The sequence below is a fragment of the Micropterus salmoides genome, unplaced genomic scaffold (genome assembly GCF_014851395.1).
Source record: "Micropterus salmoides isolate LMB-PRFRI ecotype aquatic unplaced genomic scaffold, ASM1485139v1 Ms_hic_scaffold_9, whole genome shotgun sequence".
Taxonomy (NCBI): Eukaryota; Metazoa; Chordata; class Actinopteri; order Centrarchiformes; family Centrarchidae; genus Micropterus; species Micropterus salmoides.
In genome coordinates this window covers 3,293,583-3,311,741 of record NW_024044681.1, presented here as the reverse complement: position 1 = coordinate 3,311,741, position 18,159 = coordinate 3,293,583, and the positions used below count along the sequence as shown (strand labels likewise).

General features: G+C 45.1%; 1 protein-coding gene across 2 annotated transcripts in view; it reads left to right on the top strand.

Annotated features, from left to right (window-relative positions):
* phf21b (PHD finger protein 21B) overlaps positions 1-18,026 on the top strand; it is a 96,933-nt gene extending 78,907 nt beyond the window's left edge. For both annotated transcript variants that reach the window (XM_038709535.1, XM_038709536.1), the window contains exons 5-15: positions 4,464-4,556; positions 5,657-5,983; positions 6,117-6,245; positions 7,159-7,210; positions 7,377-7,453; positions 7,541-7,595; positions 7,874-7,896; positions 8,301-8,459; positions 9,070-9,136; positions 9,214-9,317; positions 12,904-18,026. In XM_038709535.1, the coding sequence (XP_038565463.1) occupies positions 4,464-4,556; positions 5,657-5,983; positions 6,117-6,245; positions 7,159-7,210; positions 7,377-7,453; positions 7,541-7,595; positions 7,874-7,896; positions 8,301-8,459; positions 9,070-9,136; positions 9,214-9,317; positions 12,904-13,173 (1,356 nt within the window). In that variant the 3' untranslated portion in view covers positions 13,174-18,026. The remainder of the gene's footprint in view (positions 1-4,463; positions 4,557-5,656; positions 5,984-6,116; positions 6,246-7,158; positions 7,211-7,376; positions 7,454-7,540; positions 7,596-7,873; positions 7,897-8,300; positions 8,460-9,069; positions 9,137-9,213; positions 9,318-12,903) is intronic.
* Positions 18,027-18,159: the final 133 nt, after the last annotated feature.

Sequence of the window (18,159 nt, the reverse complement as noted above, 5' to 3'; positions counted from 1 at the left end):
TAAAGTGAAGTTATGACGGTTTGAACTGTGAACATTGTGTTTGTTAATTCATACTAATAATAATGATAATAAATGTTGTAGATAAAAAGTGAAACAAGCTCAATCAGGCTCCTTCTGCTCTCCTACATTATGGTTTCCGCCTCCCGTCCAGACTGAAAGTGAAGTCTGAAGACGCTGCTGACCCCGTGCTGGTTTTAAACTCTGTGGCAGCGCGTTGGTGCGGACAGCTGAAACCAAGGAGCTCACGTTTGGCTTCCTGATTGGCTCTTAGCGGTCATGTGAAGCAGAAACACGATGCTGCTGACTAGTAGACTGCTAGTTTAGGTATTTTTATAAAAATATTTAGTAAAGAACATTTGTACGATGCATGTGGTCGACCCCCAGCCTGCTTCCCGACGCCACAGTCTCTTTGTCCTCCCTTATTTTTTGTATTAAAGAGGTGGTATTCTGCTTTCTCTCTCTCCTTTATTGAGTTTAGACCTTTTTTGTGCATGTAACAGGTTTGCAAAGTGAAAAAGCCCAAATCTCCCACAGAAAACTCTGCTCTGAACTGAAAACAGCTCGTTTGTAGTCCAGCCGCTTCCCTTTCATCCCTGTGATGTCACAAATGCGCCTCGCATAACGCTCGCCAAGCGGCTACTCGGACACGCCCTCAGAAACAGCGAGCTGCAGCACACAGCTCTCCTCTCCCTTCCAAACACTAGCTACCCTCCAGGCAGTCAGTGGACAGAAAGTTGTTCCTGTGATGTAGAGACAGAGCTCAGTTAAAACTTTATGGATACAGATTAATAACTCACCGCTCTGAAACTCTCGCTCCAGTCCGTACGGCTGAACCCGAGCTGTTTACCGGCTTCTCGCTGACCCGCCCTTCTCTGCTTCTGATTGGCTAGTAGTCCTTAACTAGGAACTGAGCATGTGCAACTCCCAACAAAGATCATGTAGAGACAAGATGTATCACTCCACAGCTAAAACGAAGCCTTCAACACAGGCTGAAAAGAGGAGCTGCAGCAAAAATATAACCATGGAAACCTGCTCTGGTACAAACTCTGAATAAGATGATGAACCTGAAAATGAGCAGAATACCTCCTTAAGAAAAAGGATTGAAAAAAAGATTTCACCACATCTTACTTGTGCATATTTGTTGACAAAGATTTTGAATGTTGTGCCTCAGATCTGTGAAGTGATCCACTGTTTGGCATCAAGTGTTCTGACCATAAAAAAAGAGTTTGAATCAGGTTTCTTCAACTTTCACTCAGGAGCAGAAATCAGCCTTTGAAGCAATTTGATATTTATCCTGATAATTATCGATATCACGAAAGATATCGTGATATCATTTTTGGCCGTATCGTCCAGCCCAGTGTACGTGAGCGGCTGCTGGATGAGCGTTTTCAGTTGTTCAGTTCTGATACGCAGCTGAAACAAACAGTGTTCCACTTATCTTTGTTGTCAGTGTTGATGCCGAGTCCCTGACAGGTGAAGCTCGTATGAAAAATTCAATAATGTGAAACTTCAGGTGAGAATAAGTTTAAACTAATCTACTCTTTTAAAACCGTCCGTGTACTTTAGGCCTCACGTTTCAGGAGGAGAAGACGTTAAAACCAAAACCTTGGTCACAGATCCAACATGTCGTTGTGTTTTGTCCTCGGCTGTGTGCTCTTCCTCCTCCTCCTCCTCCTCTTCCTCCTGCTGCTGATGTGATGACAGGACAAACTCAGCTCACCTTCAGCTGACGAGTTTAAACCCACTTCTCTCTTTAATCCTCCGTCTCTCTGTCACCACCTTGACTGGCTGCTTTCCTTTTATCCTCTCACAAACTCATCTGACATTTTGTTTTCCTTTTGTTTCTTCAGTGAACCGTTAGCTGGATTTATATCTTAAAGCTTCAGTTTCTTTCTCTTATTGTCACTTTAATCTGGTTTCAGAGGTTGTTTTTCAGCCGTCTGATCTCTTTCACTCGTCCACCGGAAATAACAGTTATAGCTGTTTATTAAAACCAAAAGGAGAATTCTCTTGTTCTGCACTTTAAGTTAGTTTCGTGTCCGTGCTGCCAGTACAGAAACAGTCTGAGTCTTCAGGTGTCTGGAGAATAAATAAATGTGTCCAAAGCTTCCAGACGTCAAAATCTGTAGGAAACCTGCCGCAGGTTCTAGATGTCGCACATTTCTGACATTGCTCAACATTTGCAGCTCTGTGAAACAGACCAGGATACAGAATCAGTTGCTGTGTTTAGCTTTAGCTTAGCTTCAGGCGCTAACTGCTAGCCTAGCTCCATCAGAGGAGAGGAATCCATCTTCCACCATCCTTCCAGTCAGAGTCCGGGGGAGGCAGGTGTTTAGTCTCCATATGTTTTCACTCATAAACTGAACAGTGTCTTAAAGTGACAGAATGACATCACCCCCCCTCCCCCAGCGTATCACAGCAGGTTTGGGGGTGAGGGGGGGGGCTGTTTGTTCTGCAGAGCGTCTCAGCGCTCGTATTGACTTTGGTATTTAGAGAAAAAGGAATTCATAAAAAACAAAAACAGGAAATGATGGTCCAAGGTTGCTGGCTGCGAGGAGGAGGAGGAGGAGGAGGAGGAGGAGGTCCCCTGAAGAGAAGGTGCTTAGCTTTGGAGAAAAGAGGAAGCAATTACGAAAATGAAAGCACTGCAAGAATTTTCATCTCTGCAGTTGCCATGGGAACAGGCCTCGGCCGCCATCCCCCCCCCCTGAACTCGCTGAGCCGCTCTGCAGCACAATACAATGGAACGAAGGGATTTTCACAGAAGAAGAAAGGAGGGGGAGGGAAGGAGCTGTGTTCAAGAGCAGCAGCAGGAGGAGGAGGAGGAGAAAACTTTCCTGCAGCTGACAGGAAGTCATAAACACCGACGGCCAGCAGACTTTAAGACAAATACCTAAAAACATTCTTATTTCTCTGTTTCAGTCTGCAGATCCTGTACATTTCATCTTTGTGAACATTTTCAGAGTCAACCGGTCTTTTTTAAACTCTCCATATTGTCCATTTGTTTTCTAGAGCACAACGTAAAATAGTCCATATATCAGATTTGAGTTCATTTTGATGCCAAGTTCTTCTCCCGTAAAGGCCGTTAGATCATCACAACTTTACTCACTGTTTCTTAAACGAGACATTTACAGAAGGTTCATCAGTAAATATGTGGAGAAACAGGCTCTGTCACACATGCGAGTGGGATATTTAGATGAATCTGTAGATATCTGCTCGTTTGCTTTATTATCACATTGAAACAAAAAATCTCTGACTCTTATTAACGTGCTGGAAAATGGATTTGTGTGAGATGCAAATAAGTGAATATTTAAATGAGGAAATTGCCTCATTTGCATATAAAAAAACAAGTTGTCATTTTAAAACAGCTTCTGTTTATGTTTCCATTCAGCTTGTTTCCTTGTGATCTGAGTAAAGGTGAGAATTTGACTGGTTTAATCCTGACTGACAGGAAGAGGCAGCCAATCACAGATCAGTAAAACCTTCCACCTGACGTTTCTAGAGATCGCCGCCGCCACTACGCTTTTAAAAGACCGATGATACTGAGAGTCCTGCTTTAATTACTAACATGGAGAAGTGAAGGTGAAGTAAAGGCCAAAGAGTAAAAGGAGAACTCCTTTTGGGTGGAGCTGCCAGTTCAGCTGCACTTATCCTGCAGCTCGCCACACGGGTCCTTAAAATACACCAACAATCAATAGAAGGATGTTACTGTAAAAAGCAAATGTAGAGGTCAGAAAAAAGACAAAATAAGGTGTCTGATTAGTATGTTCATCGCTCTCTCTGCTGTCGTTTGTCCTCTGCACCTCACCGTAGTTTATGCGTTGGTCGGTCGTTAACGACCTCTGAGTGGAGCTGATCTAGGAAGCATCAGCGGCTCAAACCCAGGACAAAGTGACCAGCTGCAGGAAGACCTCGTTGGCTGGAGAGGAAAGAAAGGGCCGGAGAACGAGAGGTTTTAATGAGAGCGGTCTGAGGTCAAAGCCGACAAACTGAGAGCACAGAGGGGAATTAAAGCTGCGTCGATGTGGGAACCAGTGGAAGTAAAACGCCTTTATTTTACTGCCGGAGAAAGAAAAGTCGTTGGTTTTGCCGCTAATATAAAGAAGAAGGTCATTTTCTTAATCTCTGCCTGATAAAACTGTTTCTTCGCCACCGAACTTCAATAACAAGTGAAACGAGGCGTCGGGTCAGCTCGTCATCTCCGCGCTCTGGTTCTGCTGGTTTGACTGGTTTGTGTTTCAGGCCTCTGCTGGTTTCTTTAAGTACCTTTTCACTGGATTTTACACACCGAGCGTGAGCGGGGCTGAGTATGAAGACTAAAAGACCACAATGCACTGCACAATGCACAGAACCAAACCACTAAAGTTCAATTGGCTGTTTGAGTTAATGACTCGCTCGATCAACAGGAACCATTATGTTCTCTGTTTCCTGTTGTAACCGTGTTGCGTTTGTGTGCGTTTCAGATGCTGGGAACTCTCACTGCTGTGCCCATCAAGGTGCCTCAAGTCAGCTCGCTGCACCGGCTGGCAGGACAAGCAGCCACCGTGCTACCTCAGGTAGGAACACGTTCACCTTCTGTTCAGGGAAACAGGACTCGGATATTTACAGAGGTCACTACGTTTAACGCCTCCTGGGGGACGGCGGCGTTCATTACACGACCAGAGGACGCAACTGTTGACTAAATGAAAGACGCTGTTAGTGAGGTAAAGTTTGTCCTGCCGCAGGCGGGAGAGGAAAGGTCATGTTGTTGTTACTAAATCGATCTGTACGGTGGCCACTTTAGGACATTTATCAGGCTCAACTCAGTCACTGTCTGATCTCTACACACTTTGCCAGAGTTACCCACAGTTCATAGCGCTGTGAGGTCAAACACGGGGTTACCAGGGAAAGCCAGCTTAAAAAAAATGACGTCAAAATCAGACAGTCGGGCCCTTCAGCGCCTCGCCAAGAAAGTAAGATAAACAGTCTCGGAGCCACAGCTGTTTTAATCCCACCGCGTGGAGGTAACGTGATGAGTCCCATCTAACCGTTTGGGGCCTTACAGCCTCTCACCATCAGGGGTCCAGGCTTTAGGGAGGGGATTTGGGCCCCTGTGTGAAACGCCGGCTTCGTCTCAGCTGTTTTCAGTGATTCGGCTGTTCGGCCACGCTGGGACGTGTCTCTCCAACTGTCCCAGCTTTTATTTTGAAAGCGGAGACTAACGGGATGATACATCACTTCCGGGTCACTGATCACACTCATCAGGCTGAGCAGCTTTGGATTTGATGACATGTGAGAGAAGATGATCACTGTTTGATTTGTTTTGAAAAGAGTTTCAGTTTTTTGTCAGATTGTTATAGAGTGAAACTGATGTTTAAGCAACAGATGTGATAAATCATGTAAACAGACGTTTGGTCCAGCAGGTGGCAGCACAAACCACACAGAGCTGCGTCTGAGGCGTGTGGCGAGCTGTTTAACTTTCAGTCCTTAAACTTACTTCCTGCAATTTAAAAGCTCCAGTATTTAATTATTGCTTAGTAGGAACAACTGATTAGATACTGGAGCTTGATTTTAGTCAGTTACTAGTTTTTAGTTACTGCTGAGAACATTTCAGCGTTCAGGTCGGTGTGGCCGCAGCCTGATGTGGCCCCTCTGTCGTCTCCCTCGTCTCCTTCAGGTCAGGCCAAAGACCCAGATCCCCGACAGCCTCCCCCACAGTCCCCGCCAGGAGCTGCAGCCCCTCAGCCTGCAGAGGGCCACCGCCGTGGTCAGCCCTAAGGGCCAGGGCCCCACCCTGCCCACCGCCAACAGCACCTTCAGCCCCGACCACCAGCCCAACGGCCAGAGCGACCCCTCGCCGCCGGCTCCCCACGGCCACCCCGGGGGCCCCGAGTCCGGCGGCCCGGTCCAGCACGCCTCTGCGGGGCCCGGCGTGGCGTACGCCATCATCGCCGCCTCGCCTGCCAACAGCAACGGAGTGTCCGCCGTCAGCGAGGCTGTCAAGGTGCAGCCACAGTTCAAAGCGCTTTGTTTCTTCTTCTGTCTCTAAATTTATGTGATGAAAATAAGAGTTTTTTTAATAAATGTCACACGCAGCTCCACTGGTTTATTCTAATCAGGTCTCCATGTGTTACCAGGTGATTATCATCCAGCCGCAGGCCCCCAGCAGCACTGAGGGGTCCCCGGGGGCCCAGGCTGACCTCCCGTCACAGGAGGCCCCACCCGCCCCAAAATCCCCGTCCCAGAAGAAAGAGGAGGACCCCGAGGTGAGAAAACAGAGAGCCAATCAAACTGCAGTTTAGAACCGTTCTATATTACAAATATTCAAAATACTGAATTAATGATCTGCTTTAGGAAAAGTTGTTGGATCCCAGAACAAAAAACAATCAGGCAAATGAAGTTAAAAAGGTTTTTATTTTAAAACCTTCATGTAGGATACAAATCTTTGAGGACTGTCGAGGCCTAATTAACAAACATAGGACTGAAAATCTAAATTAAAACACATTTTTGAAAATATTTTATTATACAAAATGTAAAATCAGCAGTGTCTTATTTATTTTACAGGTCTGTCAATCTCTAATATTTTCCTCCCTTTAAAGGGGCCTTTGTGGAAGTCGTCCACAACCCAAAGATATTCAGTCACAGAGGAGGAATATTCACCTTTAAGAAGCTGCAATCAGATTTTGGAAGTTTTGTCTAAAAAAAAGACTCAAAAAATAGTTAGTGATTCATTTAATATTGACAGCAAGGCGTGTCACAAGAAAGGTTAAAAGCTCATCTTGTGAGACTCGCTGAAGGGGAAACGTAATGCTCAGCAGAGTTTAGAGCAGGTAGACTTTGAAAATATATTCTGATTTCTGCCTTTTTCTGGAGCTGTCAGAGAACACAGATCTGTGGGAGATTCTGCAGAAAGTTCTGAACATGAGCAGAAAAGCTGCTGAAACACAGGAGCTGTTAAAGTCCAGGAGTTTCTCACTGAAATAAAAAGGAGCCATATTTAAAGAGGTCACTTCCCCGAACAAAGAGGAGGGAAGGCTGAATTAAAATCTGGTCTCGTCACACTCCTGTTAACGACTAATCGACTAGCTCTAGTGTCACTTTACATCAGAAAACAAGAAACAATCCCACAATCCTCTCTGCTCGGCCTCCTCGTTAACATCTTCTCTCCGTGTCTCGCAGAAAATCGCCTTCATGGTCGCCCTCGGCCTCGTCACCACAGAGCACCTGGAAGGTGAGTTTCCCTGCTTCACCTTTAAATTCAGAGGGACCAGCTCCTCCTCGGTTTGTTTTGTGTGTGAGTGATTGTTAAAGGGCCGCGCCAACAATTCACACTGAGGTCGACCTGCAGTCAAAAAGAGTCCGCGCGTCGCTGAGGAAAAGTTTTTGTCTCTGAACAGAAATCCAGACGAAGAGACAGGAGAGGAAGAGACGAAGCACAGCCAACCCAGCCTACAGCGGCCTGTTCGAGCCCGAGGTCAGGAAACGGCCACAGCCGGACGCTCTTTAATCACCTCAGTTGTCCTAATTATTCAGATTTTTAAATACATCTTTCTGTCTGCAGCGGAAACGTCTGGCGTCACATTACCTGAACAGCTCGCTCTTCCTGTCAGCACGAGGTAAGTAAATCACAAGCAGACGCGGCACAAACTCTCGTTGTCAGCGTGACGTTTCAGTCCAGCCGGTGGCGCGTTGGCTTTAAAATGGCGCCTGAGACGGGCTGTGATCTGATCAAACCACCTCCAGTTTTTAACATCTGCTGTCTTTACTTACAGTTTGTAGAAAATGTTAACTAATTCCTGCACTCAGTAAACGCTCAGCTGCCTGATCGAGCCGCCTCTCACCTGTGCGTCTGCGTGCTGCCACTAACCTCTGTCTGCTTCCATTTACATGCTAGACTCTGAGGATTTCAGCTGGAAGGTAAGTCACATGACTGACGATGTCCCGCCTCTGTTATATGCGTGTGTGTGTTGATGCAGAACCGTGTGTTCGAACCCCATTCAGGTCGCCAGGTGAGAAATCTAAGGGGTTAAAAGACGATTAACAAGGAAGGAAACTTTTCTGCAGCTCAGAAATAGTTTTTCTTCACTTTGTTTCGATCAAAATGTGGCTCAAATCTTTAAAATACTTCCCAAAACTAATAAATAAATAATATAAAATCTATTGAATGCTGTCATTTCACTGCTGCTGATCACCTAATCCAGCTTTTATCTTCCTGTCATGAAGTTATTTATATTAACTGAACCTTTTTGTTAAACAACATTGTAGGAGATTTATTTTGAAAAAACGTTCTGTACTGACGTGAACCGTCTCTGGTGTAACAGGAGGACTTGGAGCATGACGACCACTGTGCCGTCTGTAAGGAGGACGGCGAGCTGCAGCCCTGCCACAACTGCCCCAGAGCCTTCCACCCCAACTGCCTCCACCCGCCGCTCAAAACCCCCCCCAGAGGCCCCTGGTACTGCCCCAAGTGCCAGAAGAAGGTAGGAGCTCCAGTGAACCACAGCAGACCGCTAAAGCATCTCTGCTGACCTCTGGTTAAAGCCTGCACGTTAAAAATGAAGCTACAGCCGAACTCTCACACATGTAGGCCATTCTGTGTGATCTCCTTTTCATTACTAACGCAGTAATGTGATGTTGTTTCACTTCCATTCACTGAGCCTCCCCTGATTTTGGAAATCAATGGAAGAAAAGAAGACAAGAAAACCACATTGGTCAGAGGAGGAAAGGATTGTAAGCTGGAGGAATTTAGTAAAAAAAAAAAAAGCACAAATTAAAAAGTTAACAGAAAACAGCGAATGTGGGAGAAAACTGCTTCAAAAATTATAATTATTCATAATTATTTATTTATAAGAAGTCTGAATAGGTCTACCACAAGAAACCTGGCAACTTGTCTGTTATATATAAATAAAGAGAGATCTCCAATTATTCATCTTTTGTTCAACAGTTTAACAAAATTCAGCGATGCCTCAAGTTCGAGGCCAAGATGAGAATTAAATACTTCAGTGAACATTTAAAGTAAACCTTAACTCAGATTTTAGATGGGGGGGGCTGGACAGTGACGTTAACATACAGTTTGTTTCCTGCCTTCAGGTGCTGAACAAAGAGAACATGTCGTGGCCACAGAACTTCGTCCAGTCGTACGTTACACACAAGACGGGTAAGAACACTTCAACACATCGTGTCGCCGAGTTGTTCGTACCTGTGCTGATGAAGTGTGCGTTTGTGTGCGAGCAGTGAGGCAGGAGGAGAAGCGACGGCTGCTGAGACGAAACAACGAGCTGAAGAAAGAGTGCGCTCACCTGGAGGAACAAGAGGAGAAGCTCAACGACACGCTCAAAGTAAGAAGCGCACGCGTTTATCGGAACCTCCCGATGGACTCACTCAAAGTAAGAAGCGCACACGCGTTCTTTATCGGAGCCTCCCGATGGACGCGCTCAAAGTAAGAACCGCACGCGTTCTTTATCGGAGCCTCCCGATGGACTCACTCAAAGTAAGAACCGCATGCGTTTATCAGAACCTCCCGATGGACTCACTCAAAGTAAGAAGCGCACACGTTTATCGGAACCTCCCGATGGACTCACTCAAAGTAAGAAGCGCACACGCGTTCTTTATCGGAGCCTCCCGATGGACGCGCTCAAAGTAAGAACCGCACGCGTTCTTTATCGGAGCCTCCCGATGGACGCGCTCAAAGTAAGAACCGCATGCGTTTATCAGAACCTCCCGATGGACGCTTTCAAAGTAAGAACCGCACGCGTTTATTGGAGCCTCCCGATGGACTCACTCAAAGTAAGAAGCGCACACGCGTTCTTTATTGGAGCCTCCTGATGGACGCGCTCAAAGTAAGAAGCGCACACGCGTTCTTTATCGGAGCCTCCCGATGGACGCGCTCAAAGTAAGAACCGCACACGCGTTCTTTATTGGAGCCTCCTGATGGACGCGCTCAAAGTAAGGAGCGCACACGCGTTCTTTATCGGAGCCTCCCGATGGACGCGCTCAAAGTAAGAAGCGCACGCGTTTATCGGAACCTCCCGATGGACGCGCTCAAAGTAAGAACCGCACACGCGTTCTTTATCGGAACCTCCCGATGGACGCGCTCAAAGTAAGAAGCGCACGCGTTTATCGGAACCTCCCGATGGACGCGCTCAAAGTAAGAACCGCACACGCGTTCTTTATCGGAACCTCCCGATGGACGCGCTCAAAGTAAGAACCGCACACGCGTTCTTTATCGGAGCCTCCCGATGGACGCGCTCAAAGTAAGAACCGCACACGCGTTCTTTATTGGAGCCTCCCGATGGACGCGTTCTTTATCAGAACCTCCCGATGGACACGCTCAAAGTAAGAACCGCATGCGTTTATCAGAACCTCCCGATGGACGCGCTCAAAGTAAGAACCGCACACGCGTTCTTTATCGGAACCTCCCGATGGACGCGCTCAAAGTAAGAACCGCACGCGTTTATCGGAACCTCCCGATGGACGCGCTCAAAGTAAGAAGCGCACGCGTTTATCAGAACCTCCCGATGGACGCGCTCAAAGTAAGAACCGCACACGCGTTCTTTATCGGAACCTCCCGATGGACGCGCTCAAAGTAAGAACCGCACACGCGTTCTTTATCGGAGCCTCCCGATGGACGCGCTCAAAGTAAGAAGCGCACGCGTTTATCGGAACCTCCCGATGGACGCGCTCAAAGTAAGAAGCGCACGCGTTTATCAGAACCTCCCGATGGACGCGCTCAAAGTAAGAACCGCACACGCGTTCTTTATCGGAGCCTCCCGATGGACGCGCTCAAAGTAAGAACCGCACGCGTTTATCGGAACCTCCCGATGGACGCGCTCAAAGTAAGAACCGCACACGCGTTCTTTATTGGAGCCTCCCGATGGACGCGCTCAAAGTAAGAACCGCACACGCGTTCTTTATCAGAACCTCCCGATGGACGCGCTCAAAGTAAGAACCGCACACGCGTTCTTTATCAGAACCTCCCGATGGACGCGCTCAAAGTAAGAACCGCATGCGTTTATCAGAACCTCCCGATGGACGCGCTCAAAGTAAGAACAGCACACGCGTTCTTTATCGGAACCTCCCGATGGACGCGCTCAAAGTAAGAACCGCACACGCGTTCTTTATCGGAACATCCCGATGGACGCGCTCAAAGTAAGAACCGCACGCGTTTATCGGAACCTCCCGATGTAAGAACCGCACACGCGTTCTTTATTGGAGCCTCCCGATGGACGCGCTCAAAGTAAGAACCGCATGCGTTTATCAGAACCTCCCGATGGACGCGCTCAAAGTAAGAACCGCACACGCGTTCTTTATTGGAGCCTCCCGATGGACGCGTTCTTTATCAGAACCTCCCGATGGACGCGCTCAAAGTAAGAACCGCATGCGTTTATCAGAACCTCCCGATGGACGCGCTCAAAGTAAGAACCGCACACGCGTTCTTTATCAGAACCTCCCGATGGACGCGCTCAAAGTAAGAACCGCACGCGTTTATCGGAACCTCCCGATGTAAGAACCGCACACGCGTTCTTTATTGGAGCCTCCCGATGGACGCGCTCAAAGTAAGAAGCGCACACGCGTTCTTTATCGGAGCCTCCCGATGGACGCGTTCTTTATCAGAACCTCCCGATGGACGCGCTCAAAGTAAGAACCGCACGCGTTTATCGGAACCTCCCGATGTAAGAACCGCACACGCGTTCTTTATTGGAGCCTCCCGATGGACGCGCTCAAAGTAAGAAGCGCACGCGTTTATCGGAAACTCCCGATGGACGCGCTCAAAGTAAGAACCGCATGCGTTTATCAGAACCTCCCGATGGACGCGCTCAAAGTAAGAACCGCACGCGTTTATCGGAACCTCCCGATGGACGCGCTCAAAGTAAGAACCGCACACGCGTTCTTTATTGGAGCCTCCTGATGGACGCGCTCAAAGTAAGAACCGCATGCGTTTATCAGAACCTCCCGATGGACGCGCTCAAAGTAAGAACTGCACGCGTTTATCGGAACCTCCCGATGTAAGAACCGCACACGCGTTCTTTATTGGAGCCTCCCGATGGACGCGTTCTTTATCAGAACCTCCCGATGGACGCGCTCAAAGTAAGAAGCGCACGCGTTTATCGGAACCTCCCGATGTAAGAACCGCACACGCGTTCTTTATCGGAGTCTCTTGATGGACGCGCTCAAAGTAAGAACCGCACACGCGTTCTTTATCGGAACCTCCCGATGGACTCGCTCAAAGTAAGAAGCGCACGCGTTTATCGGAACCTCCCAATGGACGCGCTCAAAGTAAGAAGCGCACGCGTTTATCGGAGCCTCCCGATGGACGCGCTCAAAGTAAGAACCGCACGCGTTTATCGGAACCTCCCGATGTAAGAACCGCACACGCGTTCTTTATCGGAACCTCCCGATGGACACACTCAAAGTAAGAACCGCACACGCGTTCTTTATCGGAGCCTCCCGATGGACGCACTCAAAGTAAGAACCTCACGCGTTTATCGGAACCTCCCGATTGATCCACACGGGAACGTTTACGTGATCGGGCCTGTCGTGGTTAAAGTTCAACATTCAGTGAAATTTTCTTACCGGCTTGTTGGAGGTTCAGCTTAATACAACTGTCTAAACCTACAGCCAGCAGCTGTTAGCCTAGCTTAGCATAAACTGGAAAATTATGGCAAGCCGTTTAGTCCTTAAAACTTTCTACTCGCTTTTTGAAACTTACTGGTTCTGATTAGTTAGTAACTCTTTTTCAGGAACCACCACTTTAATTTTTGCTTACTTGTAACTCATTGAATAGTTTTTACTAACTAGTATCTCGTAGTATCTGTTATTTACTACTAGTGCTTATTTTTTTGTTATGATTAAAATGGGAGGGGTGGTTACAGGAAGGGGCGGGGCTTGACAGGAAGTTGACTGTGGTGTTTCCTGTGTGCGCAGCAGTGTATGGACCTGAGGGAGAGACTGTTGGGGCAGCAGAGAGACACTCAGGCTTCGCTCGAGCGCCTCAAAGCTCTCATCAGGCTGATACAACGCGACCAGCTCATCCAGGTCACCATGACCACCACCGCCACCATCACCGCCTCCCTGCTCTCCCAGTCCTGGATCAAACCCACCAGCGCCGCCGCCGCCGCTCTCCCAGGCCCCTCGGCCACACCCCTGCCCCTGCAGAAGAGCCACGCCCACAGCCAGGATGACGCCAACAACTAGCCCCGCCCGTCCGGTGCGCCGACTTTTTACCCGACTGGCGGGGGCGTTGATTTCTTTTTTTTGTCTGAATAATATCCAACCATTTTTTCTCCGAGAGCGACAAAAGACTGAGAAAGAAGAGCCTCTGCCCTCCACTCGATTCAAGTATTTTTTAAAACCCAACACCTACAGTGCTTACGAGATTCCTTTTTTTTAAGTTATTTTCTATTTATTCTTGGCCTTAATGTATTTATTACAAAAAGTTTAGATTACAGCGCCGCCGCAGGAGCACGTCACGAGTTTTTGTGTGCGGCCCAAAAGATATTTCTTTTTTTTTTTTTTTTAAACACAGGTATAATTATTGTTCTGCATATAGTGAGAGAGAACAGTAGAGTTAGCCGTAGTAGAAGAAAACAAAAGGATCGATGGACGTGAACGGACTGTACATTCATATATCTGACTAGATGTTTGTTCTCATTCTCCTATGAACAATGTTTTTGCCATAATAATTCAGGAAAGTGTTTTCATCGTGTATGTAAACGCATACGAGCCTTCAAACAAAAGCAGAGAATAACTTTTTTTCAGTATTAATAGAGTTAAAGTCAAAGAAAAAAGTATTTAAGATAAAAAAACTAGTGGAGATTTTAGTATTTTCATGCTGATGCCTGTTGATAAATGTAAGTTTGGAGTATTCAAGGGGATCACTGTACATACGTTGTATTATTATTATCATCATGATCATCATCGCAGGTGTTTTTGTTTTTTTTTACTCAAGTCACACGTGAGGCCGAGCTTTGTTTTCTGTCGACGGCAACGCAGACCAGATTATTACCACGCAATTTTAATGAAGTGCAGAAACAAGTGCGTGAACTAAAAATAATGTCTGATTGTCGTACGTTAAAAGTTAGTTAATATGAATCTGAAAGGCTTCGAAAAAATAAATCAGGAAACTTTCACGTGACAGCGGTAGATTTTAGAAAAGTGTTATTTTGGCTTGAGAGGTTTCAGTTTAGTTTCTGCATCTTAACAGGAAAAGAAGATAAAACCCGATAATGTTCTTGGTTGTGTTGCCGTCGCTCTGCCGCAGAAAACAAACCGTTTGTTTTTTCACGCCTCCATTCAGTCCCTTTCCTCTTTAACCAGTATAGAAAAATATGCCAAAAACTTGTTTCTTTGTTTTTGTACTGGGATCGCTCATCTTATCAATAACGTCTATAGTGCTTTCTTTCCTCCCTGCCCGTTTCATATTTTTTACTCTCGTGTTTTATGAACGTTGTAACAGTGGCGAGCCTGTTAATCTGACAGATGAACACTGCCTCAAGTACAAATCCTTTTTACGTCCAGGGTTTTCGTCTTTGTTGCGTCATTTTTATAGACACCAGTCAATCAGAAGTGGGACTCGGTCAAACTGCAACAACACTGTTTGACCGCCGGCGGCCCCGCAGCGTGCAGACGGCGATCGAACCAGGAAGCTGCGGTCGCGTCCCGCTCGGTCCACCTGTCTCGCTAGTCTTCCTGCTGGTCCAGAGAGGTTCAGTTTAAGTGTACAAACATAGATTTAGTCCATTTTTTATTTCTCATGCTCACCACACAGTCGCGGTGCAGCTCTGCCACCTGCTGATGCACAAACACGAACAAAAGGTTTAAACAAGTCAGAGAAAAAAATGCCTTTATCAAGAGAAAAACTGAGAAGAGGTGCTTTTATTTTATTTAATCATATCCAGGTCGTCTGTGTTTGGTCTCTGAAGTATTTAAGTGACTGAATAGATCATTAATGTTGGAGAAGTTTAAAACGTCCGAGGCTTCAGCAGCGGCTGAACGAAGCTGCAAAACAAACGAAAAAGGAGGAGAAAAGACGAGCAATATGGCATCAAACCCGTTTCATGACATGATTTCACCCCAAAGAAATAAACGTTAGTGTATAAAAGAACCTCTGAGGAAGAAAAGGCCTCACTTCGCTTCAAATGAAGGAGTTCGTCTTTAGTGCGCCACGACGCCGTGAATCGTACAAACGTGGAGAACAGCACACTTTCAGAGAGTCTCCCCGCGAAGACGTTCACGGTGTTCACGTGAAAAGTGACGAGGTGCGAGTGAAGCAGGCCGAGGCCTCGCGTCAGAGGAAACGTCGCAGCGAGCAGAAAATCCAACCGTTTGATTATCAATTCCCCGAAGCACAAGGCAATTTCTGTTCAAAAGATTTTCAGTTTACTTGACCAAAAATCAGAGTAGCTTAAAAAAATAAGTGTAAAGCGATTAAATCGGCACACACTGGTGCTGCAACTATCAGTTGTTTTTATTTTTGATTAATCATTTAGCCATTACGTCAGAAAACGATTTTAAAAAGTGACGTTTTCAAGGAGCCTCTTTGGGGTCGTCGTCAAACCTGAAGCAGAAAAGCAGCAAATGCTGTTTGAATTATCGATTCATCGTTTCTCGTCTACGCTAAAACATTTTAGACCCTGAAGATACAATATTTAGCTCTGACGTGATGATTTTCAGTCGTTTTTCTAAAATGATTAAAGGGTAATTTCAGTATTTTCACACATGTGAGATATTCCACACCAACATTATGTAAAAACAGAGCCCAGGTTTAGAAATACAGAAATGATCCTTTATCCGTAAACAGTTTGGCTCGGAGACGACAAATCTGACGAACAGGTCAAACGTAGCTGTTTCTGAATCTGAACAGACAGTACATCGTTTTCTGACTAGTGAGTTTCTGCTTTCATGCAACACTCTGAGCCAAATGCACATTATGTTTAATATATATATATATTAAAATGCGCTTTATCAGAATACAGAACCAGGAAGGTGTCTTGTTAAATTGTTCTGTCCCTCAATTCAGTAAATTCCAGAGACGCCTCGCCTGAAGCGAACCATCTGCATATATTAAAAATCAAATTGTTTTTATGAAATAAAACATTTACCGTCAGAGGAAGAAGGCAGAATTTAAATTTCACACAGCAAATGCCAAATGTAATGAGTGTTTGTCCATCATCTAACTTCGGTGACCACGAGACCTGAAGTCACTGTCAAAATAAAAAAAAATTTCACGTCTCTTCATTAAATTTGGCCCTTTTAACAGATTATTATTGGATTAACAAACAAGTAATTTTACTTCACTTGGAGTATTTGTTACTTTATACTGGAAATATTTTTATATTTTCCCCACATTTAAAAACAGATTTAAGATACAACACATCAATATAACCATAGATTAAACAACCGAAATTACTGACACATTCTCTACAGTTTAATTTTGATATACTGTGATAAACATAGTATTTTACTGTTTACTCGAGGCGGTCTGTGACCCAGATCCTGACGCACCTCCATGATCACTCAGTAATATTTATTATGGCATTTCCTGTGTAAAATAACGTGCCTCCCTCAAGATAAAATGTTCTTTAGTTCAGGCGGGGCTGCCTCTGCTTAACACCTTACAACTTAAAAACTTTTAAAAAACTCAACGGATTTCTATCAAGTTTATTAAGACGGTTTCAAAAAACAATTTACATAACAAAACAATGAAACAGATTACCTTAACGAGCAGAAGACATATTCAGCAGACACTCTCCAGGCTCTGTACCTGTAAGACAAGGAGCAGGTGTGCGTTAACGCTGCACCTGTATGGAAGAGGATTAGGGCCACATGAGATAAAATTTGAGTTCTGAGTTTAAAGTTCTCAAAATTTTGACTTTTTTTTCCTCAGAAAGTCAGAGGTCTGACTTTAAACTCAAGAGTTCTTTCATGTGAAAAATGTAACGATACATAATTTTATTTGAAGGCGCCTTTCATGGCACTTAGGTCACCTTATAACAAGAAGCAAAAGAACATCGCATCATAAAAATAGCAAAAGGAAAAAAAATAAAATTTTAAACATTCAGTCAACAGTCAAAATGGGAATCGGTGTTGTACATTACAGTGAGTATGCTAGTTTAAAAAGATGAGTTTTGAGCACAGTTTTGAAGTTTGCAATAGTCCATTGTACATTGTATTTGATTTTCGAGTTTGAAGTCAAAATTGTGTCACGTAAAATGTAAAGTTAGAATTCTGATTTAAAAAAAAGTCTAAATTCTGAAAAAATAATAATTCTGAGAAAAAGTCTAAATTTTGTTATGTAATATGTAAAGTCAGAATTGTGAGAAGAGTCAGAACTCAAAAAGGTTTTTCACATGTGGCCCAAATCCTCTTCCGTAGTACCTGACATGCCTTTATAGACGAATAAAATCATCATCATCATCAGTGTGAAGAAGTTCAGTCTCACAGAATGTACCATGTGATGCATATCGTGTCCTCACCTGAGACAGGAAAGAAAAAAAGACGGAAACCATATCAGCGCTCCGTGCCGCGTCGAACCCCCCCCCCCCACCTCTTCATCCGTTTCTAGAAATCTTCTCCGGGAGAAACTGTGCAGTGCTTAAACAGATCTATTTTAATACACGACACAAACATTTGAACAAATAGGAAGAAAAAAAAAAGTTAGAACATTTTTATATTCTTTTATCAAGAAGCAAAAAAAAGAAAACATTGGGGTTTTCTATTGTTTGCCAGTTCTGCATTCTGACTTCTAGCTTACAACGTTCGATGTATTATTTTGCCACGAGGAGACGACGACGACACGTTTAGATGGAAATTAAAATGTCTGTTGAAGTAGAAATTTTCTTTGTCATTAATAAAAGGGGACTGTCCAGTGGATAGTGTGTATAGGAAAAGTGTTTGTCTTAAATATGCCAATGTAGTTTTTTCTTCTTTATGATGCATTAAAAAGTTGATCGATGGAAGTTGGTAAATGATTAAAATTAGTCTCACTTTTTTGTACCAAGTTCTTACAAAAAATTGAATCATTAATAAACAAAATTCAAGAACAAAAAGGTTTTGACTCCAGCGTCTGTTTTCATGTCACCTGTCGTTATCAGCCAGCAGCGACCAACACCTGTTCCCCTCAGATCTGATAGAGGCGCGAAGCCACGGAGATCTCTTCATTTCAGATCTGAAAACTGTGAC